Raw genomic sequence first — 26,311 nt, forward strand, 5'->3', positions numbered from 1 at the left:
ACTAAAACAATTATTATATTTATAACTAAAAAATAGTTTTTGCAATAAAAACAAGCTTTTTTCAGAAAACATGTTTTAACAAAATCTCTTTTCGACTTAAAACTAAGTTATTTTACCAATTTTAATTATTTCAATACAATACTAAAAAGAACTTAAAAATCATTATTTTACTAAAAAAAACTTTTTTGTAAAAAAGCTTTTTGCACTTAAAACAAATTATATGGTTAAAAGAGCTTTTTTCAGGAAACATTTTTTTCCCAAAAAACCTTTTTGAATGATAAAGATTTTTCATTAAAAATAATTATTTTCCAAAAAAAAATTTTTTTACTAAAATTAATTTTAATCAAAAAGCTTTTTTTACAAAAAAGTTTTTTTTCTTAAAATTTTTTTTTAATAAAAACTAAAAATAACTTTCTTCAAAAATTGTTTAACTAAATAAATTTTTTTGTTTTGTAAAAAAGCTTTGTGAACTAAAACAAGTTTATTTGGTAAAAAAAGCCTTTTTTCAGAAAATAAAAATTATTTTTTCCAAAAAGCTTTGCACTAAAACCTATTTTTTGTTCAAAAAAGCATTTTTCTGAAAATTCTTTTTGTTATTGACAACAAAGATTTTTAAACTTGAACTCTTTTTTTACGAAGAAACATATTTTATCTACAAAAAAATTGTTCATTAAAGCTCCCAAAATGCTTTTTTTTTAATATAAAGCAAAAAAGCTTTATCCCAACCACAAACAAAAAAAATACATTTTTAAATTGCTTTTTGTTTTTCATACACCAACAAAACTTTTTATCAAAAAAACATTTTATCGCCAAATAAGTTTTATTTTTTCTTTTCACCAAAAAATAATTTTCAAAATTTTTCAAAAACATTTGTTTCCATTTCAAATATTTATATATTCATTTGAATTTATTCATAAACCTCCACAATTTAAAGGAGTTTTTCAGCAACAATTCGGCACATAACACGGAGCCGGCAAATAGAGAACCCAAACCAAATATGGCCAAGGCATAACGACACTCTGTTAGGCCAATGGAAACAAAACCGCCCACACCACCCTCACATTTGGGTTTTTGAGGAAACCATTTGCGCTCCTCACGATTCATAAGACCCACCTCACGTTGCCATCTTAATCTATAAATAAAATAAATATATTAGTTGGTTAGTTTAGTTCTTTATCCACAAAATAACTACTGTCTCCTAAATAGTTCCTTATAGGGAAAATTCTTGCGCGTCGGTATGGCTATCATGGGCAGCTGAAAGGGCTCCAAAGCCTTGAGACCACATTTTTCTGGCTCGCTAAAAGTATCGCTGATTATTTGATAGCCAGCCTGCAATTCCACTTGATAGGCAAACATGCCAGAACGCATTTTCTCCATGCCCACCAAGGGTCGCATATAAATACTGTCTCCCTTGGGAGCAATTTTCTTGTGGTACAAATAATTAGTAACAGGATCGGTAGATTCCTTAAATTATAATAGCAAAATAAACAAAAGTTTGAAAATAGATTTAGATTTGTTTGCATATAAGTATGAGTAAACTAACTTACATTGAAATATATCTTATTGTAGACAGTATCCTGTACGCCAATTTCCAAAGGAGACTGACTCAAATCTTTTAGTGTGTGTATGGCTTCCGAAGGACTTTGCAATAGAGCTACAATATTGGCAGAAAATGATGTAAACAGAAATAAGGTGGCCACGAAGGTGGTGAAAATTATAATACGAGCCGAACGATTTGCCACTGAAACATAAAAACCCTGCTGGCACATGGCACCCCAAACAAACACAGCACAATCCCAATAATCCATTTCGTGATTATGAGGAGAAAATAACAATTCCAAAGCAAATACACAAAAGGTGACTATAACCAAAACGACCAAAGAAATCCAAACATCATTTTCAAAAGGCATGGCAAATATATTGGCCACTGCCGACAAAGGAGGCTGTCTAAACATTATGCCAGCTCTTATGCGAAAAGTTTCCGCAACAAAATCACATAAAGCAATACGATCCAAACGCATAAAAATGGCCATTTGCCCAAAATCCAATTCAAAACGTTGAAAACGACCCATCAAACCATCAAAAGAGCCATTCGGTTGATGCCAGCCATAGTTGTCAGTCTGGTGAGTATTAAAACTATAAAATTTAATTATAGAAATGAAAATATTTAAGGCTAGATTTTTAAACTTACTGCATATTTAATTTATTGGCCAGTTCTATGGTCAAACGATTATTTACTTTGGAGATGGTATCAATATGTCTTAAACTCAAATCCTCTATATTTGTAAACATATCGGGAAAGGCTATCACCAGACCCGTGTCAAAAGTTATATTCTCCAAATTCTCACGCAAGGATATAACCGAACCATACAATTGCAATGAGGTAATCATTTCTTTTGTTTCCTGGAAATTCTCTGCCACAAAATTATGTTTAACAGGCTTGAAAGCTGCTACTTTATAAACATCCAGTAAGTTAAAGTTAGCCATCATCTCATTCTGAACTAAAACTTTTACTTCACTGTCTGGGGGTAGAAATATTTCCTTGTCCTCTAGAGCATTTACATCGGAGTTATGTTTTGTGGTTAATAGCCAATATCTATTGTTGGTAAAATAATTGTGCTCGGCGGCAGCCGACCATCTCAGAACATTTAAACCACACATTGTATTGAAGTCAAATAATATGACGCCTGTTTTGTGAGCTAAAGGTTCAAGTTTTAATTTTAAAGGACGTCGAAAAGAATCATTGTTGTTCATTACAAATGTATTGGCAGGACCATATAAGGCTGGCTCAGGCATTTCAGCTAAATAATCCTCTCCCGACCAAATATGTAAAGGCATATTGTTTTTCAAATAGTACCAGGCTAGGGAGGAAAGCTTAAAAGCTAGAAATATTTTGAAAATTAGAAATATTTGATTTTAGTTTTATTATTTATTTACCTGAGGTTTCATTAGAGGGACATATAATTAGGTTTAAGCTGTTTACGCCATGATAATGAAAATATGCCAAAATGATGTCTTTATCATTTGCTGCCTCTACTTTACCACATTCTTTAACTTTATTTACCACATAAACTAGCATTACAGCTTTTAACATTATTAGCAATTGCATCGTTTCTATTTTTGTTATCCTCTATCAAGCGTAATTCCTGGTGTGTTCGTGTTAATCGTTTCACTGCCATCTTGACATGACTTTGGTTTTCTTTGGCTTTTTATAGTATGCAGGTCCTCTATTGCATGTTTGCTTTTCTCTACCCCTCACCCTCCCCCGTTTTTTCCATTCTTTGTTAGTAGTAATTATGGGACAACACGTTCATTTACGCACGCAGCTCAAATGCAGTCAAGGTAGAAGATAGCTGTTGAAATGTTTGTAATGTTTCGCTATCATCGTATTAAAGGAAATTGCCAAATTAAGTTGTTAGATGAAGTAAAATGTGCAATAAAAAGAAAAAAATCTATATTGGGAAAATTTTGCAAACAATGGGGAGGAAATTATGGTCCTTCGAAGCGGAGCATAGGAGACTTTTGAAGGTACAGTTCTTTTAATTAGTTTCTTGTGGTAAAAAGAAAATAGAAATAGAAAGAAAAAAAAAGCAATACCAGAAGAAATGGATCTTCGAGAAGTACAAGAGTAAAATGTAAATGAAAAGAAAAAATTAATAACTTTGAATATCAGAAGATATGGATCTTCGATAAGGTGCAAAGCTGCATTTATCTTCTCTAACACATCCTCATTAACGCATGCATTGAATTGTTAACTGAAATTAACAAATTGAGCGCTTGATAGAATGATTTGAAGGGGTACACTTCCACTCGGATACCCATAGGATCCATTGTGATACCCTTTAGAAATATAACTAGGTTGTGAAATAGATGTGAAAAGGACAAATGAAATTGGAAAGAAAAGAAAGAAGTCAAGTGATATAAACAGAAATAAAAAACAACCCAGTCCAAGTAGGACAGGAAATAAGTATAGACTGGATTTCGCAGAGTCCTGTTACCTAAAATAGCCAGCCTATTCCCATGATAAAGTCTAAAAAATTACATAGATCATATCTAGCTATATCCCCCAGTTCGTCATGAAACCTTTCTCCTAGTCATTTTGCCTTAGCCCCTGTAATCTAGGACAGTTACACAGAATACGTTCCACTGTCTCCAGTTCCTCAATATCCTCGCATATCCTATTTACCAATGAAGGCTCCATTCCAGACCGGTTATCATTCCTACTAATGACCTAAGACTTTTCCTATCCAGCCCAATTCGTATTCTGGTTGCCGTTGCATCCAACTTTAGCGAAAAATACCTAGACACCCTGCTATCCGTCCTACTACACCAGATTCGTAGAGTTCCTGATCTTCTCACTAGGATCATTCTGTTCTATGACTGCTGCTTGAAAATTACTATCCTGGCTCAAAGATTTCTTCACCTTCTTAGTTGATAAGGACGGCTGATCATCCCCAGATCTAGCTCTCTTAATAGACTCCTTTTGGGTGCCTTTAAGAGCGCTAGCAGGAGTTGAACCACCAGTGTTCAGCGATGCAGGGATCTTCAGTACCTTTGTCGAGGAATGCTGAACACTGCCAGCTTTATTTCTTTTAAGGTCGCCTTTATGGAGTACCTGTGAAGATGACGGTAATGACCAACTATCATCCACAGCACTTACCGAAGCCCATAGCGGTTCAGAAGTTAGAGCTAAACCGTCCTCAATTTCAGCTAAGAGACATGCTGATGAAGTCGCCGACTCTACACCCTTACGGATGATTGCCTGGTCGACATCAGCATCTGTATGACACTCCCCAGAAGAAGACCAACCCACCGTAAATTCTTTCGAATTTAAAGAAGCCAGATCTCTCTTCTCCATCTTAGCCAGATAAGCTAGAGACTTCAGGGTTCCGGAACCTGCCTTGGAGGGGCACTTGGCAACTCCTCCAATGCTACCTCAATGGCACGTGGGCGATTTTCTAACGATCAACTCTTTTGGATTCCCATGTCCTCATAGGTGGGAGTTGATCCCTCTGCCTTCTGATTGTTAGTAGATATCACAGTGATATCTAGCTCCTCGTCAGAACTTTTGAATGGCACTCGATTCATCAAAAGAGTATCTCGACAATCCCAGAAGATCGTCTACATCAAAAACCCTATCCTGCCCTTCATGCTCCATTATGAACATTCGTTAGGGTAAGACCTCCCTTATCCCTCACGGATTTACCATCGTACCCGAATGCCGTAGCTACAACCGCAGCTAACCATTCATCAGTACTCACTTCCGTACCTTTCCAACGGACCACAACCTTTCCAACGCACCATCTCAAACGCGGACCCAGTAGTCTAGCTAGTAGTTTAATCAGTATTCTAGTCAATAGTCTAGTCAATAGTCTAGTGATAGTCTAGTGAGTAATTTAGTATGCAGTCTAGTCAGTGTAATCGGAGTGTAAGAATTTCATCAAGAATTTATCTCCAAGTGGAGTATTTTTAAGGTCAATCCTTTTTCGTTGATAAATATTTTCTTCTAATTCATTTTCTCTTCTAAGTTATCCTTCATTACTCTGAATCAAAACACCTATAATTAAATCCACTTAAATACCAATTTAACAGAAATTTCCCACGGTCCTTCGACAAATGTCACTAGAAACATTAATTTTTAACATAATATTTTAAAATTTATTTTCAAATATCCTGGTGCATCTACTATTATTTACTGAGTGCTTTTTTAATTGGAAATTCCTCTATTTCAAATACTTTATTAACAGCAATTCACAGCCCAAAGCGGTCAAAGCAAATAGGAAACCCCAACCTAATACCGCCCAAGCATAACGACATTCCTTTAAACCAATCGAAACAAAACGACCCATGCCTTCACATTTGGGTTTTTGGGTGAACCATTTACGTTCCTCACGATTCATAAGACCCACTTCGCGTTGCCATCTCAGTCTATAAAATACACAAAATTCATAAATTGTTAATCAATCAATCTCTTTTATATCATAAATATTTACTGTCTTCTAAATAACTCCTTGTAGGGAAAGTTTTTACGGGTGGGCACTGCTATCATGGGCAATTTATATGGCTCCATTTCCTTAAGGCCACATTTTTCGGGTTCACTAAAAGTATCGCTAATAATTTGATAGCCCGTTTGTAGTTCTACTTGAAAGGCAAAGGTTTCATAGCGCATTTTGTTAATCCCAGCAGCAGGGCTGATGTAAATACTCTCACCTTTGGGCAAGATTTTCTTGAGGTACAAATATTTAGTTACGGGATCAGTGGATTCCTTTAAACAAAGAAATTATAGCTATTGATGTTTTTTGAACAATATTTTTACTTACATTTAGAAACACTCTATTGTAAACCGTATCCATTACCCCCAGTTCCAATGAAGAATGACTCAGATCACTTAATGAACGTATAGCTTCCGAAGGACTTTGCAATAGAGCCACTATATTGGCCGAAAATGATATAAATAAAAATAACGTGGCTACGAAGGTGGTGAAAATTATAATACGAGCCGAAAGATTGGACACGGAGCCATAGAATCCCTGCTGGCACATGGCTCCCCACACAAAGATGGCACAATCCCAGTAGTGCATTTCGTGAGTGTGCGGCGATAAAGCCAATTCCAAAGCAAATACACAGAAAGTAACCACAATCAAAATGATTAAACAAATCCACACATCCATTTCAAAGGGCATGGTGAAAATATTGGCCACCGAAGACAAAGGAGGCTGTCTAAACATTATGCCAGCTCTTATGCGAAAAGTTTCGACTAGGAAATTACAAACAGCAGTGCGATCTAAACGCATAAAAAAGGCCATTTGACCAAAATCCAATTCGTAGCGTTGAAAACGACCCATTAAACCACTGAAAGAGCCGTTGGCTTTACGCCAGCCATAGTTGTCGGTTTGATAAGTATTGAATCTAGATAAAAGATTAAGTTATAAACGATTAAAAATCTAAGAAATAGTAATTGACCCATCTCAAATGTCTATTCTAGTTCGCATTCTAGTCCATAGTCTAGTCAGTACTTAGTTTAGTCAGTAGTCTAGTTCGTAGTACAGTCAGTAGACTACTAGTCAGTAGTCTGGTCAGTAGTTTAGTCAGTCAGTAGTTTAGTCAGTCAGTAGTCTGGTCAGTAGTTTAGTCAGTCAGTAGTAGTCTGGTCAGTAGTCTAGTCGGCAGTCTAGTCAGCAGTCTAGTCAGCAGTCTAGTCGGCAGTCTAGTCAGCAGTCTAGTCAGCAGTCTAGTCGGCAGTCTAGTCGGCAGTCTAGTCGGCAGTCTAGTCGGCAGTCTAGTCAGCAGTCTAGTCAGCAGTCTAGTCAGCAGTCTAGTCAGCAGTCTAGTCAGCAGTCTAGTCAGCAGTCTAGTCAGCAGTCTAGTCAGCAGTCTAGTCAGCAGTCTAGTCAGCAGTCTAGTCAGCAGTCTAGTCAGCAGTCTAGTCAGTAGCCCAGTCAGTAGGCTAGTTGGTATTTTAGTAATAGTAATGGACCTACTTCAGATTCAATTTTCTGGCCATATCCACCACTAAGCGATTGGTAACCTTTGCCATGGTGTCAATATGTCTCAAAGATAAATCCTCTATATCAGTAAACATATCGGGAAAGTTGATTACCAAACCGGTATTAAAAGTAATACCCTCCAAATCCTCACGCCGGGAAATTACCGAACCAAATTTCCTTAGAGCTTTACACATTTCCTCTACATCAGAAAAATTATGAGCTACAAAATTATGTTTTAGCGGTTTAAAGGCAGCTACTTTATAAACATCAAATAGCGAAAATGCTAGATTTACATGTTGAACTAAAACTTTAACTTCACTGTCGGGTGGCAGAAAAATATCCTCATCTTCCAAAGACTTTAAATCTGTAATATCTTTTGTTATAAGCAGCCAAAAGTTATTGGTTTTAAAATAATTATTTTCGGAGGCCGCTGACCATCTTAAAACGTTTAAAGCACAGCCTGTATTGAAATCATTTAAAATTATGCCTGTTTTATGGGCTAAAGGTTCAAGTTTAAGTTTTAAAGGACGTCGAAAAGAATCGTTTCTATCATCACGAAAAGTAATGGGTGGACCAAATAAGCCTCGTTTAGGCATTTCTGGCAAATAATCATGACCCGACCAAACGCGTACTGGCAGGTTGTGTTCCATAAAAAATGACACCATTGCAGGAATTTTCCAAGCTTAAATTGTTAGAATTTTATAAGCATTATTTGTCAATTAAATGTTACAGCAGATTTATACACGTTAAGTTTACTTGCTCCAGTCTTGAGATTCTTGATGAGAGAGGAGAGGAGATTGGAAAGATTGTCCTCTCTTCTATAAACTCAAGACTTGCTTAAGTAAACTTGGCGTGTGTGAACCAGCACTTACACTTCAGTACCTGTGTTATTAGTTGGACATACAATCAAGTTCAAACTGCGCACTCCATGAAATTGAAAGTAACTCAAAGTTATTGTTTTAAACGTATCTTTTTTAATATTCTTTGAAGTTTTCTGAAAATTATGGTTGCCTTCTGCATAAATTTGTTCCAAACTATTAGCCACATAAACCAATAATGCTATTGCTACAAGTGAAAATTGCATCCTTTATATTTAGCTTTTTATCACTTTACCACACAGGTATTTCCTTGTTAACTGGTTTTGATATTTTGACTTTTATCGTGTCTTGTATTTTGCTTTTTATACTCAACATTTTCCTCTGCCTCTTTAAATACTGTAACATATATTTCGGTTTGTAATTTGGGTAACAACCTATTTTTATATCTTAATATATAAACTGCAAGAGGTGATTATTTGTTGAAATCATTTTAATATTCAATTGCATTTTGTATTATAGAAAATTATCATATTAAGTTGTTAACGAGCATAAAGTAGGAAAATTTTAAATTGATAAATTATAACAGCAGAATTTTTTATTGGCTAATATTTTTTTCTTTTTAGAAATTTACGTTTACAAGGGTTTCTAGTTGAAATTTTTCAACATTTCTTTCATTTGGTACAAGGTTTTTTCCCTATATATCAGTAATTTTTGATTCAAAATCTTTCTCATCCTGACATAATCCAATGAGTCGTGTAGCCAGTAGTGAAGTCAGTAGAGTAGTCAAGTCAGTAATCTAGTTCGTTGCCTAGTCAGTAGTCTTGTTCGTAGTCTAGTATGTAGTCTTGTCCATAGTCTAATCATTGGTCAATCCAATAGTCTAGTCCATAGTCTAGTCCATAGTCTATTCTGTAGTCTAGTCAGTAGTTCAGCCAGTCAAGTCCATAGTCTAGTCGACAGTCTAGTCCATAGCCTAGTCCGTAGTCTAGTCCATAGTCTAATCCATAGTTTAGTCCATAGTCTAGTCCATAGTATAGTTCATACTTTAGTCCGTGATCTATTCGATAGTCTAGTCCATAGTCTAGCCCGTAGTGTAGTCCGTAGTCTACTCCGTAGTCTAGTCCATAGTCAAGTCCGTAGTCTAGTCCATACTCTAATCCATAGTCTAGTCCGTAGTCTAGTCGATAGTCTAGTCCATAGTCTAGTCCTTAGTCTAGTCGATAGTCTAGTCCATAGTCTATTCCGTGGTCTAGTCCGTAGTCTAATCCGTAGTCTAGTCGATAGTATAGTCCATAGTCTAGTCGATAGTCTAATCCATAGTCTAGTCCATAGTCTAGTCCATAGTCTAGTCAATAGTCTAGTCCATAGTCTAGTCCGTAGTCTAGTCGATAGTCTAGTCCATAGTCTAGTCCGTAGTCTAATCCGTAGTCTAGTCGATAGTATAGTCCATAGTCTAGTCCGTAGTCTAATCCATAGTCTAGTCCATAGTCTAATCCATAGTCTAGTCCATAGTCTAGTTCATAGTCTAGTCCATAGTCTAGTCCATAGTCTAGTCCATAGTCTAGTCCATAGTCTAGTCCATAGTCTAGTCGTGGTCTAGTAAATAGTCTAGTCCATAGTCTAGTTCATAGTCTAATCCATAGTCTAGTCCGTAGTCTAGTCCATAGTCTAGTCCATAGTCTAGTCCATAGTCAAGTCCATAGTCTAGTCCATAGTCTAGTCCATAGTATAGTCCGTAGTCTAGTCCATTGTCTAGTCCGTAGTCTAGTCCATAGTCTAGTCCATAGTCAAGTCCATTGTCTAGTCCGTAGTCTAGTTCATTGTCTAGTCCATAGTCTAGTCCATAGTCTAGTCCATAGTCTAGTCCGTAGTCTAGTCCATAGTCTAGTCCAGTCGATAGTCTAATCCATAGTCTAGTCCATAGTCTAGTCCATAGTAAAGTCGATAGTCTAATCCATAGTCTAGTCCTTAGTCTTGTCCTTAGTCCAGTCGATAGTTAGTCCATAGTCTAGTCGTGGTCTAGTCCATAGTCTAGTCGTGGTCTAGTCGATAGTCTAGTCCATAGTCTAGTCTAGTAAATAGTCTAGTCCTTAGTCTAATCCATAGTCTAGTCCGTAGTCTAGTCGATAGTCTAGTACATAGTCTAGTCCATAGTATATTCCGTAGTATATTCCGTAGTGTAGTCCGTAGTCTAGTCAATATTCTAGTCAAGAGTCAAGACAGTAGACTAGTCAGTAGTGTAGTCGGTAGTCTAGTCAGTTGTCTAGTCAGTAGTCTAGTCGATATCTTAGTCAGTAGCCTAATCGAAGTCAGAGTTTAGTCGTACTCTAGTCATAGGGTGTGTAAGATTTAAAGATATTTGAATTTTCTAGCTTGAAGAGGGAGATGGGTTTAGGTCACATTTCTTTATATTTATATTCTAACGCTAAAACTATTAAAATAAATTATCATAAACAAGTTGTGCTTTTTTGAAATTGAATCCATAACTTGCATTGAGTCACGCAATATATTGATATTTCAATACACTTAAATCAAAGTTATGTTTTTTTAAATTCCTTTGCTTGTGTATGTACGTTTTTGCAGCATTTAAATATTTTTTTAAATAAAGGAAAAAATAAAATAAACCACGTCACGTGCCAACAATTAAAACTGAAAACAAATAGAATTTTAACGTTATAAAATCATTTTTTATTTGTTTGTTTTACTTTGTATTTTTTTTTTATTATTATTATTGAATATGAATGATGCCCAGAGTCCATATATATCAGTGATTGTGTGTTTTTTGTTACATTTGAGAATTTGCCTGACAACTGTGAAAAATATTGCAACCAATGAATCAAAATGTATAAGTGGTTGTTAGAGCAATAGTGCTGAAAATTTGGATTTATTTTTTCTAAGGACAAGGGTGCAGCAGAATGTTAGGAAAGTGTTTTATAATGTTTGGAATATTCAGGGCCAATAAGAGATAGATAGTTGTGGAGTTTTAAGGGGAACTCCATTTGTTTTTTGTAAAACTAACTAAAGACTTGTTCTATTTTTCTGTTGTTTAATTTGGTGCCTCCTTAATATTGGTTGTATATAAAATGCCATTGCTTTACTTTTGCAAAATTTATTTATTTTAAGCTTGTAAAGATCATCGATGCACACAATTTAGATTGGCTGGATTTGTGGCAATTAAAAACCAAAATACTTGCTGTAACAAATTTTGTTTTTTATTTGAAATTGCCAGGAATTTAATTGAAAACTGGAGTAAAAATATATTTTGGGTTTTAGTTGTAAACAAAAGCCTTTAAATTTGTTTAATTAAAACCAAAAAAGAGGGAATTGTTAGGAGGGGTGGCAGGTTAAGAAGATTTGTTATAATATTTTTATTTTAAACTTTTGTTTTGGGGAAGAATATCAAGGGTTATTTGTTAGTTATTGAAAACTTCAGAGGTGAGGCCTCTTCATGAAATTCGTCTCTACTTTACTGTAGGATTTACGGTCTAACCGTTAGTTCCTGTATTTAATAAATTTCATATGAAAAAATTCTTATTATTTATTTTATGTTATGATTCCACTCTATACAAAATTCTAATGAAGTACACAAGGAACAAAAATTATTTTTCTTATAAATTTTCCATAAAATACGTTCCTTAACTGCATCACTCACAGCATCGATGTAAGAAATGACTTCATTAAACTACCAAGTTTAAAATATTGTTTGTCATTGGCTGGCGGAACAACCATTACACCCCTCCCCCACCCCAGCATTTAACAGAGTCAGTAGCTCATAACAGAATCTATTGTTATTTATGGTGATTCAAGCATAAAAAAGGCTTTAACAATATTTATGGTTACACATCATGATAAAATTATTAGAAAAAAAAAACGAAAAATAAATAAATTTAGATATAAAATAAATTACATGAAAAATAAACGTTACAAGTTTTTAAAAAAATAATTTTCATACACAAACCAGGACATGAATGGGAACTTGTACAATTAGAGGGGATCCGAATTTTAAAGGAAAAATTCTTTTTCAAGCAAAATTTGTTTAAACCAATTTTTTTCCACTAAAAATAATTTTTTCTCATTTTTATTAATTTTTTTATTTTTTAAATTTTTATCTAAAACTAGACTTTGGACTAGATATCGGACAAGACTTCTGAATGCACTACTGACTAGTCTACTGACATGACTACCGAATATACTATAGACTACTGACTAAACTATTAACTTGACTACTGACTAGTCTACTGACTAGACAACGGAATAGATTATTGACAAGACTTCGATATAGACTAGGGACTAGACAAAAGACTTGACTATGGATTAGAATACTGACTAGAATAGACTACGGAGAATACTATTGCTCAAACTACTGACTAGACTAACAACTAGACTATTAATTAGACTACCAACTAGGCTACTAACTAGACTATGGACTAGTCTACTGACTTGACTACTGACTCGACTATTGACTAGACTACGGACTATAATACGCTACAGATTAGACTAGACAATGGACTAGACTATGGACTAAACTATGGACTAGACTATGGACTAAACTATGGACTAGACTATGGACTAGACTATGGACTAGACAATGGACTAGACAATGGACTAGACTATGGACTAGACTATGGACTAGACTATGGGCTAGACTATGGACTAGACTATGGACTAGACTATGGACTAGACTATGGACTAGACTATGGACTAGACTATGGACTAGACTATGGACTAGACTATGGACTAGACTATGGGCTAGACTATGGACTAGACTATGGACTAGACTATGGACTAGACTATGGACTAGACTATGGACTAGACTATGGACTAGACTATGGACTAGACTTTGGACTAGACTTTGGACTAGACTATGGACTAGACTATGGGCTAGACTATGGACTAGACTATGGACTAGACTATGGACTAGACTATGGACTAGACTATGGAATAGACTATGAACTAGACTATGGGCTAGACTATGGACTAGACTATGGACTAGACTATGGACTAGACTATGGACTAGACTATGGACTAGACTATGGACTAGACTATGGACTAGACTATGGACTAGACTATGGACTAGACTATGGACTAGACTATGGACTAGACTTTGGACTAGACTTTGGACTAGACTATGGACTAGACTATGGAATAGACAATGGAGTAGTCTAGACTATGGACTAGACTAGACTATGGACTAGACTATGGACTAGACTAGACTATGGACTAGACTATGGACTAGACTATGGACTAGACTATGGACTAGACTATGGACTAGACTATGGACTAGACTATGGACTAGACTATGGACTAGACTATGGACTAGACTATGGACTAGACTATGGACTAGACTATGGACTAGACTATGGACTAGACTATGGACTAGACTATGGACTAGAGTATGGACTAAACTATGGACTGGACTATGGACTAGACTATGGACTGGACTATGGAATAGACAGTGGACTAGACTATGTACTAGACTATGAACTGGACTATGGACTAGACTATGGACTAGACTATGGACTAGACTATGGACTAGACTATGAACTAGACTATGAACTGGACTATGGACTAGACTATGGACTGCACTATGGACTAGACTATGGACCAAACTAGGGACTAGACTATGGACTAGACTATGGAACAAACTAGGGACTAGACTATGGAACAAACTAGGGACTAGACTAGGGAATAGACTATTTATGGACTGGACTATGGACTAGACTATGGACTGGACTATGGAATAGACAGTGGACTAGACTATGTACTAGACTATGGACTAGACTATGGACTAGACTATGGACTAGACTATGGACTAGACTATGGACTAGACTATGGACTAGACTATGGACTAGACTATGGACTAGACTATGGACTAGACTATGGACTAGACTATGGACTAGACTATGGACTAGACTATGGACTAGACTATGGACTAGACTATGGACTAGACTATGGACTAGACTATGGACTAGACTATGGACTAGACTATGGACTAGACTATGGACTAGACTATGGACTAGACTATGGACTAGACTATGGACTAGACTATGGACTAGACTATGGACTAGACTATGGACTAGACTATGGACTAGACTATGAACTAGACTATGGACTAGAGTATGGACTAAACTATGGACTGGACTATGGACTAGACTATGGACTAGACTATGGACTAGACTATGGACTAGACTATGGACTAGACTATGGACTAGACTATGGACTAGACTATGGACTAGACTATGGACTAGACTATGGACTAGACTATGGACTAGACTATGGACTAGACTATGAACTAGACTATGGACTAGAGTATGGACTAAACTATGGACTGGACTATGGACTAGACTATGGACTAGACTATGGACTAGACTATGGACTAGACTATGGACTAGACTATGGACTAGACTATGGACTAGACTATGGACTAGACTATGGACTGGACTATGGAATAGACAGTGGACTAGACTATGTACTAGACTATGAACTGGACTATGGACTAGACTATGGACTAGACTATGGACTAGACTATGAACTAGACTATGAACTGGACTATGGACTAGACTATGGACTAGACTATGGACCAAACTAGGGACTAGACTATGGACTAGACTATGGAACAAACTAGGGACTAGACTATGGAACAAACTAGGGACTAGACTAGGGAATAGACTATCGAATAGACTATGGAATAGACTATCGAATAGACTATGGAATAGACTATGGACTAGACTATGGACTAGACTATGGACTAGACTATGGACTGCACTATGGACTAGACTATGGACTGCACTATGGACTAGACTATGGACTACACTATTGACTAGGGACTAGTCTAGGGACTAGACTATGGACTAGACTATGGAATAGACTATGGACTAGAATATGGACTGGACTACGGACAGAACTACGAACTGGACTACTGACTAGACTCCTGGCTAGACTACTGAACAGACTATAGACTAGATTTTTTGAATGGATTTTTGAAAAATAAATTTTTTTTCGCCAATTATTTTTAAAATTTTTTTTTAACCGATTTTTTTTTAAATTTTTTTCTTCCCATTTTTTTTAAAATTTTTTTTCATCTAAAACTGTTCTTCAAAGATTCGGCACAGCACTCTTATTTCCATTTAAATTTTGATATTTTCATTTCGACTACCACTCGTGTAAGGACCAACATTAACGCCAATTAAGCATTTTGATATAATGATAAAGTATTGAAATTGTACCAAAACATTTCGAACCACTCTAATATGTACTTAAGCAAGTATTTATTTACATCAGTTGTCGGCACTCATAGGCAACAGGAGACGAACATTATCAGTTATTTACATGTAAAACCTATAAATGTCTAGGAATTCCTTAAAATTATCTAATAAAAATCACAATAAATAGCTGTTTAGATTACAACACATGTTATTATAAGCCATGATCCCTGTTCTCTTTAAGCCCACCACTGATTTACATTCATACTCTTGTACTTGCATAAAAATGTAGATATGTACAACTTTATGTGTTTGTTTAGGTCCTTAAGGGCTTGATATGTAAGTACTCCTTATGTCTATATTTATATAGAGTTGTGTGAGTAAATGTTAATATAATTTTGCTATGTTTCCATGTTTACATAAAATAGATTGTAATGTGTTTCGTTATTTTGTTTTTTTTTTTGTATGAAACTGATTGAAATTTTGCCAATTTTTGTTCCTACACTAAAGTTTTTTGTTGTGCTTTTGTAATAATTTTTAAATTAGAATTTTAGAAAAAGTCTTGTTAAAAGTTTTTAATATACATGAAAAAGAAGAGAATTTTTGTTTTAATTAAAAGGAAGAGACAATTTTCTTAATAAATAACTTTTGTTATTTTTAAAGCTGGTATTTAAATTAGCTAGCTATTGTCATATTTTTCACAAAAAAGCAGAAATAGGGTAGATTTTAATGAAGTTTGATCCTTAAGAAATTATAACTCGATGTCTGTGTAAATCACGCTCACGTTTATAAAACAAATCTGAAATTATTAAAATTGTTTCATAATATTTATTAATGACCTAAGCAGTTTGCTATTAAAAATCAGCAAAATCGGTTCAGTACCAAAAAAGTTATAAACCAAAATGTGAGACAACTTTATATATTGCTTTTAAGTAGTTTTTGCAAGCAGATGATTAATAAATATCCATTAATATAACATATTTTAAGTAAGTAATTACTAAACTACTTCTTAGTAATGCAATAATATTAAATAAATTGCATTATTTTGCACCTTCATAACTTATGAATGTCTCTATGTGTGTGTAAATCACGCTCATGTTTTCAAAACGAAACTAAATTTAACAAGATTCTTTAATAATGTTTAGCAATGACCTAAACAGTTTGGTATTAAAAATCTGGAAAATCGGTTCAGTAGGAAAAAAGTTATAAACCTAAGTGTAAGACAACTTGAAAAAAATTTATATTTTTTAACAAAATCAATAGTTTAGTTTGATAAAACTACTTAGCTAGTTGTTGCCAGCAGTTATTTAGTAAATAACAATTTATATTATCAGATTATAAGTGAGTCATTACCAAACTACTTATAGGTAATGTACAAGGTATGTTGTAGAGCTTACAAAGTATGTTAACCATAAATAACATCAAATTCTTGCGGGGTATTTGTCTTCTTTCTATTGAGCCATTATCTTATATCTGTTTTGTTAGAAAATTATTTCATTTTTATAATGTTATGTTTTAAAACAACTTAATTTGTTTAAACATTCTGACCCCACAAATTTATTACCCAATTTTTATAAACAAAATTTAAATAAAAAATTCTCAAGCTCAAGATTAATATATGATATGCAGTATAATTTTATGACCCTAAGAAAATGGCAAATCAATAAAAATCATAAATAATTTCAATAAAAATTTGAATTGTTTGCTATTAAATACTAGACATTTCCTTTAATTCCAATAAATCTCTTTAATAGAAACCCCTAATCTCAAAATATTAATATTATTATAAGGAATTTATGAATGAAAAGAAATATATTACAATACAATACTATACAATTTGTTGTTTCTTTTGAACATTTGATGCATTGTTATTTGTAAATAGTTTAAGTGCAGGAACATGTGTCCGATGTGTACGTAAATCAAATCCTTTATTCGTTTATGCCATATCCTTTTACTTAGTTGCTATTTGTTTGACTCTCTGCTCAAGTACGAGACTAAACTAAAATGCTTTCAAAGAGGCGATATTTGAAATTTGATAAGTTTCATCTGTTTGACAGGAGACTTCTTTCAGAAAAATTACTAAATAAGGGATTATATCCTGAGTAGAAGTTTTAGAAATTTAGCTTCGAAAGTAAGCACCAAAGCCCCAAAAATTCAAGCACTTGAACATTTGAAACAAAAAACATATGGCTTGAATTTAGGTTTAATTTTCACTGGAGCATGCTATTGAAATAAAGTGTAATTCAATTGCTTGACTATAATTCAAGGCTTGAATTACACTTGAATTGCACTTGATTTCAACTTGAATGCTTATTGGGAAAATATTTAGCTCTAATGATGAATTACATTTCTATTGGTTGTTAAGGACTTTTTAGTTCTTCCTCGTTTTATATTATATTGCATTTGATTTGGTATGCTGAATACAACTGCATTTGTTAAGTTGTTTATTTATACAGAAGTTTATTACAATTTTCGTTATTATTGTTGATGGCTACTATTATATATTATATTAAGGAGCTTAGTTCCTTAAAAATATATTTGTATGTTGAAAGCAACAGTTTGTTACAATTGTTATACCCTATTAATATGAGTTGCAAGGGTATGTTTGCTTTCGACATTCCATTTGTAATGTCTATGAAATATGTACATTCTGGATCGTTAAAGATAGGGGAGTCGATAGCCTTGCCTGTCTGTCTGTTGAAATCCACTTTCCGTAGCCGCCAAATAACTTATATACATGATTGATACATCAATATATCCGCTGTAGTCCCAGTTCGGTTGCTATTTAATATCGAGAAAATCGGCCTAAAAATAGCAGAGATATAAGCAAAAAACCCGGATTACCTCGATTTTGGCGACGTCCGTCTGTTGAAATCAATATTCCAAAGCCCCATATATGATTGATACATCAAAATATCCGTTATAGTCCAACTTAGGTTGCTATTTAAAATCAAGAAAATTAGCCTACAAATGGCTGAGATATAAGCAAAAAACCGTGACTACCTCTATTTTAGCCACGTCCGTTTGTCCGTCTGTCTGTTGAAATCAACTTTTCGAAGCCCCAAAATAACTTTTATACATGATTGATATATGAATATATCCGCTAGAGTGCCGGTTCGGTTGCTATTTAAAATCAAGAAAATCGGCTTACAAATGGCTGAGATATAAGGAAAAAACCGTGACTACCTCTATTTTAGCCACTTCCGTTTGTCCGTCTGTCTGTTGAAATCAAGTTTCCGAAGCCCCAAAATAACTTTAATACATGGTTGATATAGGAATATATCTGCTAGAGTGCCGGTTCGGTTGCTATTTAAAATCGAGAAAATCGGCCCACATATGGCTGAGATATAGGCCAAAAACCGCTACTACCTCGATTTTAGCCAAGTCCGTTTGTCCGTCTGTCTGTTGAAATCAACTTTTCGAAACCCCAAAATAACTTTTATACATGATTGATATATGAATATATCCGCTAGAGTGCCGGATCGGTTGCTATTTAAAATCGAGAAAATCGGCCACAAATGGCTGAGATATAAGGAAAAAACCGGGACAACCTCGATTTTAGCCACGTCCGTTTGTCCGTCTGTCTGTCTGTTGAAATCAACTTTTCGAAACCCCAAAATAACTTTTATACATGATTGATATATGAATATATCCGCTAGAGTGCCGGATCGGTTGCTATTTAAAATCGAGAAAATCGGCCCACAAATGGCTGAGATATAGGCCAAAAACCGCTACTACCTCGATTTTAGCCAAGTCCGTTTGTCCGTCTGTCTATTGAAATCAACTTTTCGAAGCCCCAAAATAAATTTTATACATGATTGATATATGAATATATCCGCTAGAGTTCCGGTTCGGTTGCTATTTAAAATCAAGAAAATCGGCCTATAAATGGCTGAGATATAAGGAAAAAAACCGGAACAACCTCGATTTTGGGCATATTTTTGATCTATGTCTGGATTACTAAGTCATTAATATAGACAATATGGATATCTAATGATAGATATTTCAAAGTCCATTGCAACGATGTATATAAGGCTATAGTAAGTTGGACCTACAATGGGTCAAAATCGGGAAAATGTTTTTTAACTCGAATTTTTTTTCGTACAAAAAAATTTTTTTTCAAAAAAAAATTGGAAAAAAATTTCTTTTAAAAAAAAATTGGAAAAAATTTATAAACTATTTGGAAAAGTTGGAATTACGATGGAAAATTGAAAAAAAATTATAAAATATTTGGAAAAGTTGGTCAAAATTGGGAAAAATATTTTTTAACCCGAATTTTTTTTCCGGAAAAAATTTTTTTTTTCATAATACTTTTTAAAAATAATATTTCAAAAAAAAAAATTGGAAAAATTTGAAAACTATTTGGAAAAAAAATTTTTAAAAAAAAATTTTATTTATTTTAAGATAATATTTATCGGGAAAAATATTTTTTAACCCGAATTTTTTTTCTGAAAAAAATTTTTTTGTCATAAATTCTTTTTCAAAAAAAAATTTCAAAAAAAATTGGAAAAAATTTGAAAACTATTTGGAAAAAAATTTTTTTTAAAAAAATTTAATTTTGTTTAAAATAATATTTAAAACAAAAATTATTTTGAAGTATAACTTTGTGAAGGGTATATAAGATTCGGCACAACCGAATATAGCTCTATTATTTGTTTTTAAATTTTTTCATTGCTTAACAAACATTTTCTTTTATAAAACTTTTTTCTACCATCATTTTTTTCCTCCAAATTTTTTTCTGCAAAAATTGTTTTTATATTTATCTTAAAGTATACTTTGAAGAAGGGTATATAATATTCGGTACAGCAGAATATAGCAGCACTCTTACTTGTTTTTTTTTTCTGTCATAGTTGGAATCAATTTTTGTTATTTACAAAATCAGCAAACTGTTTTATAATTTGATTTGATTTGTGGTTTTTCTTAGAATTTCCTAAACTTGCAATTGACATTTGAATTCCTTTAATAGCACTTTAACATTCAAAATTTTCTTTTTAGTGTAATTGACAATTGAATACCTTCCAAATGAAATTCATTGATTTGATATCATTAGTTACGGCTATTTGAGTTTTCTGATGATTTTTATCATCATACTGCTGTGTATTAAATGGAAATGAATAAATCAATGATGGTTGGGGTTTAGTTTGTCATATTTTTCAATAATCTTTGTTGTATATTTAAGCTTTGGCATAGCTGTTGCATACACTCAATAAGGATGTTAGTTTTAGGAATTGCACATATGGAAATATTTTTAAAATTATATTGTGGCAGGGGGGGAATTTGTTAAATAGCCCTAGATCTAAACTAATAAACTTATGCAGCAATTACCCAGTTAATCAAGGTTAATATTCATGAGACCGCTGTTGATAATGAAGCTACAAATCTTTAAGGATTCACTATAATGGTCTTCCTATATACATACTTTTTAGAAACCCTTTGAAAAGTAAAAGATTCTTTTAGATTCATAATATTTAGATTCCATCAAGTATTTTTGCAGTTTCAGAAAATTTTCGAACTTAAATTCGAATATTCGAACATTTGAAAAAACTCATGAAATTTTGTTACTCATTTAAAAATTTATCCAAAACATAAACATTTTGGAATTATAATCTAAATTTCCATATTGGAAAATTTTAGAAAACTTCAGAAATGTCAAACAATTTATTTCGAATTTTCGAACTTTGTGAAAACTTTGAAATTTATTACTTAAAATTCTAGAATTCTTGTAGAATCATAAGATCTTGGGTTTTAATAATATTTTTGTAATTTTCAAAAATTTTCCAACTAAAGTTCGAATTTTCGAACATTGAGAAAACTTGATATTCCATAACATCAAGTAGAAAGTCATGAAAACTTTGAAGTTTATTGCTCAAAATTCAATAAATTCAATTTAAAAAAAAAAATTTAAAAATTTAAAAAAAAAATTTTAAAATTTGAAAAAAAAAATTTTTAAATTTAAAAAAAAAATTTTAATTTAAAAAAAAAAAATTTAAAATTTTAAAAAACAATTCGAAAAAAAAATTTAAAAAAAAAATTCAAAAAAAACGAACAAAATTTTTGTTTACCTAAAAATATTTAAAAATTTTATTTTGAAGTATAATTTGGTAAATGGTATATAAGATTCGGCACAGCCGAATATATTAATAAATTTTTTATACTCATGCTAAAATTCGAAATTGAAAAATCTTAGAAATGCTTAGAAAATTTTGATATTTCTTATAGATTCATAAGAATTATTGCAGATTCAAAAAATGATCTTACTTAAATTTTATAAATTTAAAAAAAATTTTTGCCGATTTTAATAAAAATTTCATTATTCGAAATTCAAATATCCTTGAAATCTTTAGAAATTTTTAAATTTTTTATATTTTTGTCATCTTTAGGTTCTAAGCAATATTTTGTAGTTATAAACCATTTTGGAATTTAAAATAGAATTTTCGAAAACAGAATAAAACGTGTTGTTATATAAAAATATATAGGTTTTTCTCTAGTGTCTTTTGAACCCTAAAAATTTCGTAAAATATTTAACATTGAGCATCTTTTTTTTGTGAAGTTTCTTTCTCAAGCTTGGTATTGTAATAAATTTAATTTACTTTAAGTAAAGTGTTCCAAAACCAACTAAATCTATCAAAATTACACATTTTCATTTGTTTCTAAACAAAGTTTTGCCCATCTGCACGTATAATCAATATTATTGTGACAAATTGTATCATATTACTCATACGCATTGATGATTATAAACATATTGACTTAATTCATATAAATCATACGTTACTTTGCCCCTAAACACAACTATGCTAGAGAGAGAGAGAGTACATTGTTATTTATGTAGCATAACTTTAGGTGCTGGCTGGCTGCTGTTGATTATTTTGATAAACAATTATCAGTTGATTGTTTGTTGTCTTCAATTATAAAGTGTAACAATTAAATTAACTTCAAAATAACAATTCATTACACTTTGTTTACCAGCGAGCAAATGTATGTGTATTTGTTTAGTGTGTGTGTGTGTATGTATTTGAAGGCCTAACAGTTTTACAAACAAACTTTGAGTTTTAGTTTGCTGTAAACGAGATAATTAAAACAACTACACGCAAAGTGATTAATTAAATTGTTTACCATGTTTACAATGTATGTAGTAGCATCACTCACCATCATCCTGGTGCTCAAACTCATCATTATTTGTAATTTACATAATTTATAGTTATGACACCCACTGGCTGCACTACATGTCCTTATTGATGACATACGCTGGCCACAATTGTGTTTGCTTTTCGTTGATAATGTAATTTTTGCTGTTTTTGTTGTGGTTACATGGAAATTCAATGAATAAATTTTGGATTTCTCGATGTTGTGAAAAGAAATTATAAATTATATGGTGTTTTTGAGATGTAGCTGATAAAATTTTAAGATTTTTGGAAAAAATTGAGGCAAATCAAAAGGTTTATAAACAAACTTTAGTCTTTGTATTTAAAATCCCATTTTTAAATCTCTTTTTCTCCACAAATTACTTTTAATATAGTTAAACCATTAGCTTAATTACCAATCATTTCCTTTAATTAGATCTTATGACTTTTAATTGAAAATTATTTATTAGCCATTCATTATAAACCTTTTCCTCTCTCTTTTATTTGCAGTTCAGCATTTAATTCATTTTAAATTTAATTACATCAAGACTACAACCCGTTCGTCTACATTACACTGGTAAGTCATAATTCTTATTAAGTTTTGTGTTTGCTTTATATTGAAAATGATTGATGCAAATAAACATTAAATAATTTTTTGCTGCCATACTTCACACTCACTCAAACTCATAAGCACTCCCAAGAGTGTGACTTTTATACCGTTATAAATTAAGCAGCTGCACAAAAACTCTCACTCTGTCTCTCTCTATCACTCACTTATAAGAAACTAATTTAATTAACACGCGCAATAATAATAGTAATTGAAATTCCTCAAGTAAGAATGAAAAAAAATATGCAAAAATTCTAGTAAAACTATTAGCTTTTTGCCTTTACTTTAGTATTCACCAGGTTTTGGTAAACGAGAAGGTAACAACAGTCTAAGTTAGATGTAAATATGTACGAGTATGTATGATTTCCATTATCCTAGCTGGGATTATAAACAACACCATTGCTAATAGATTGTTTTACTCTGGGTTTTGACTACAATCCTCTTTATGTTTTTTTGTTTTGCCACACACACAGGATCTGTGTGGATCTTTAGTTGGATTATATTAAAATTACAAATCACTATCATGACTGGAGGCAAGTGGGTAGGTAGGTTTTGCATATTTTTTGACAAAGGCAAACAACAAATTAACACCGAGGATTAAATGAATAGGGATAAAACAAAATAAGGATTGAGATCGAAAAAATCTTTTGGACACCTTTTTTGTGCTCTTCAATTCTCTTTTAACAAGATCCCAATATCTATTCACTGGCCTTAGCTACAGGCAGTTTGGAGGATTTACCTCTCTTGGTAAAAATACCACATTATTGTTTTTTTTTACCACTCAAGACCTTGCTTACCATAGTGACAGGATACCAAATCAAGCCAAAAATAAGTGGATACATTAAGAAGTCTTATGAATCATCCTCTTTTGTAAACATTCCTTGATGTAAATTTCGGTATTATAGAGCCCTTTGTAACAAATATTAGGTTTTTTTTTTTGCCACAACTGCATATTGCTTGCCATGCCAAGAAGTTTTTGGGTCCTAAACTTTTCTTCAACATTTCCTCGAGCATCAACAACATAAACAGATGTCTGTCCGTCTGTATGTTGAAATCATATTTCCGTAGCCCCCAAAATTACTTACATACATTCATCAATATATACGCTATAGACCGGGTTCGATTGCTATTTAAAATCGAGAAAATCGGCCCACAAATGGCTGAGATATAAGGAAAAAACGACCATAACCTCGATTTTTGTCCTATTTTTGATCTATTTCTGGATTACTAAGTCATTAATATAGAGCCTATTTAATCGAATAATTTTCTATAAAATTCTAGTAATCGAATAATTTTCTATAAGAAATTTTAATCGAATAATTTTTCTATAAGAAATATTAATTGAATAATTTTGAAATTAATCGAATAATTTTTCTATAGAAAATTTTAATCGAATAATTATTTTATAGAAAATTTTATCGAATAGTTTTCTATAGAAAACGTTAATCGACTAAATTTTCTATAAGAAATTTTAATCGAATCTTTCTATAGGAAATTTTAATCGAATAATTTTTCTAAAGCAAATTTTAATCGAAAATTTTTTTTTATAGAAAATTTTAATCGAATAATTTTTCTATCAGAAATTTTAATCGAATAATTTTTCTATAGGAAATTTTAATCAAATAATTTTTGTTTATAGAAAATTTTTATCGAAACCTTTTTCTATAGGAAATTTTAATCGAATAATTTTTCTATAAAAAATTTTAATTGAATAATTTTTTTATAGAAAATTTTATCGAATAGTTTTCTATAGAAAATTTTAATCGACTAATTTTTCTATAAGAAATTTCAATCGAATAATCTTTCTATAGGAAATTTTAATCGAATAATTTTTCTAAAGGAAATTTTAATCGAATAATTTTTTTTTATAGAAAATTTTAATCGAATAATTTTTCTATAGGAAATTTTAATCGAATAATTTTTCTAAAGGAAATTTTAATCGAATAATTTTTTTTATAGAAAATTTTAATCTAGTAATTTGCTAGACATTTCTATTTGAATAATTTTCTATAGACATTTTTAATATACAAATTTGTATCGAATAATTTGCGATAAAAAATTTTTTTTTTAATCGATTAATTTTCTAAGGATTTTTTTTAATCGAATAATTTTCTATTAATTTTTTAGCGGAATAATTCTATGGAATTGATAATTCGAATAATGTTTAATGGAGTTTGTTAATAGAATAATTTTCTATGAAATTTTTTTTAACCGAACCATTTTGTGTGCAAATATTTTTAATCGAATAATTTTCTATGGAAACTTCTTAAAATCATAAAATTTTTTATAGGTAATTCTAGTAATCGTACATTTTTTTATGGAATACATTTTGTATGCAAATATTTTTAATTGAATAATTTTTCTAAAGGAAATTTTAATCGAATAATGTTTTTATAGAAAATTTTAATCGAATAATATTTTTATAAAAAATTTTAATCGAATAATTTTTCTATAGAAAATTTTAATCGACAAATGACAAATTTTAATCTTGTAATTTTCTATAGACATTTCTATTCGAATAATTTTCTATAGACATTTTTATTATAATAATTTGTTTTATAGCAAATTGGTATCAAATAATTTTTGATAAAAAAATTTTATTTTTTTTTCTTTTAATCGAGTAATTTTCTAAGGAGTTTTTTTAATCGAATAATTTTCTATTGATTTTTTTTAGCAAAATAATGTTTAATGGAGTTTGTATGAAATTTTTTTAATCGAAACATTTTGTATGTAAATATTTTAAATCGAATAATTTTTCTATAGGAAATTTTAACCGAATAATTTTTCTAAAGGAAATTTTAATAGAATAATGTTTTTATAGCAAATTTTAATCGACTAATTATTCTATAGACATTTCGATTTTTTCTATAGACATTTTTTATATAATAATTTCTATAGCAAATTTATATCGAATAATTTTCCATAGAAAATTAATTTTTTTAATCGAGTAATTTCGTAAGGAATTTTTCAATCGAGTAGTTTTCTAAGTAATTTTTTTATCGAATAATTTTCTATTAAATTTTTTTAGCAAAATAATTCTATGAAATTTTTTTAATCGAATAATGTTTAATCAATT

At 31.8% G+C, this 26,311-nt stretch overlaps 2 protein-coding genes across 2 annotated transcripts in view; one reads left to right on the forward strand and one right to left on the reverse strand.

The window, feature by feature from the left end:
- Nucleotides 1-897: 897 nt before the first annotated feature.
- Ir75d (Ionotropic receptor 75d) lies at nucleotides 898-8,571 on the reverse strand. Its single transcript, XM_065506112.1, has 11 exons — nucleotides 8,370-8,571; nucleotides 7,482-8,169; nucleotides 6,321-6,909; nucleotides 5,994-6,265; nucleotides 5,725-5,928; nucleotides 4,399-4,931; nucleotides 2,938-3,054; nucleotides 2,192-2,882; nucleotides 1,548-2,136; nucleotides 1,193-1,464; nucleotides 898-1,132 (listed from the first exon to the last, which is right to left on the reverse strand). Exons 1-11 carry the CDS (start codon nucleotides 8,569-8,571, stop codon nucleotides 898-900), a joined length of 4,392 nt encoding a protein of 1,463 aa, XP_065362184.1.
- Nucleotides 1,996-26,311, forward strand: part of LOC135955288 (uncharacterized) — a 196,104-nt gene continuing 171,788 nt past the window's right edge. Inside the window, exons 1-2 of the mRNA XM_065505632.1 lie at nucleotides 1,996-2,123; nucleotides 23,139-23,205. The gene's annotated coding sequence lies outside the window, so the exon portion shown is untranslated. The remainder of the gene's footprint in view (nucleotides 2,124-23,138; nucleotides 23,206-26,311) is intronic.

The sequence above is a fragment of the Calliphora vicina genome, chromosome 3, assembly GCF_958450345.1.
Source record: "Calliphora vicina chromosome 3, idCalVici1.1, whole genome shotgun sequence".
In the NCBI taxonomy this organism is placed as follows: Eukaryota; Metazoa; Arthropoda; class Insecta; order Diptera; family Calliphoridae; genus Calliphora; species Calliphora vicina.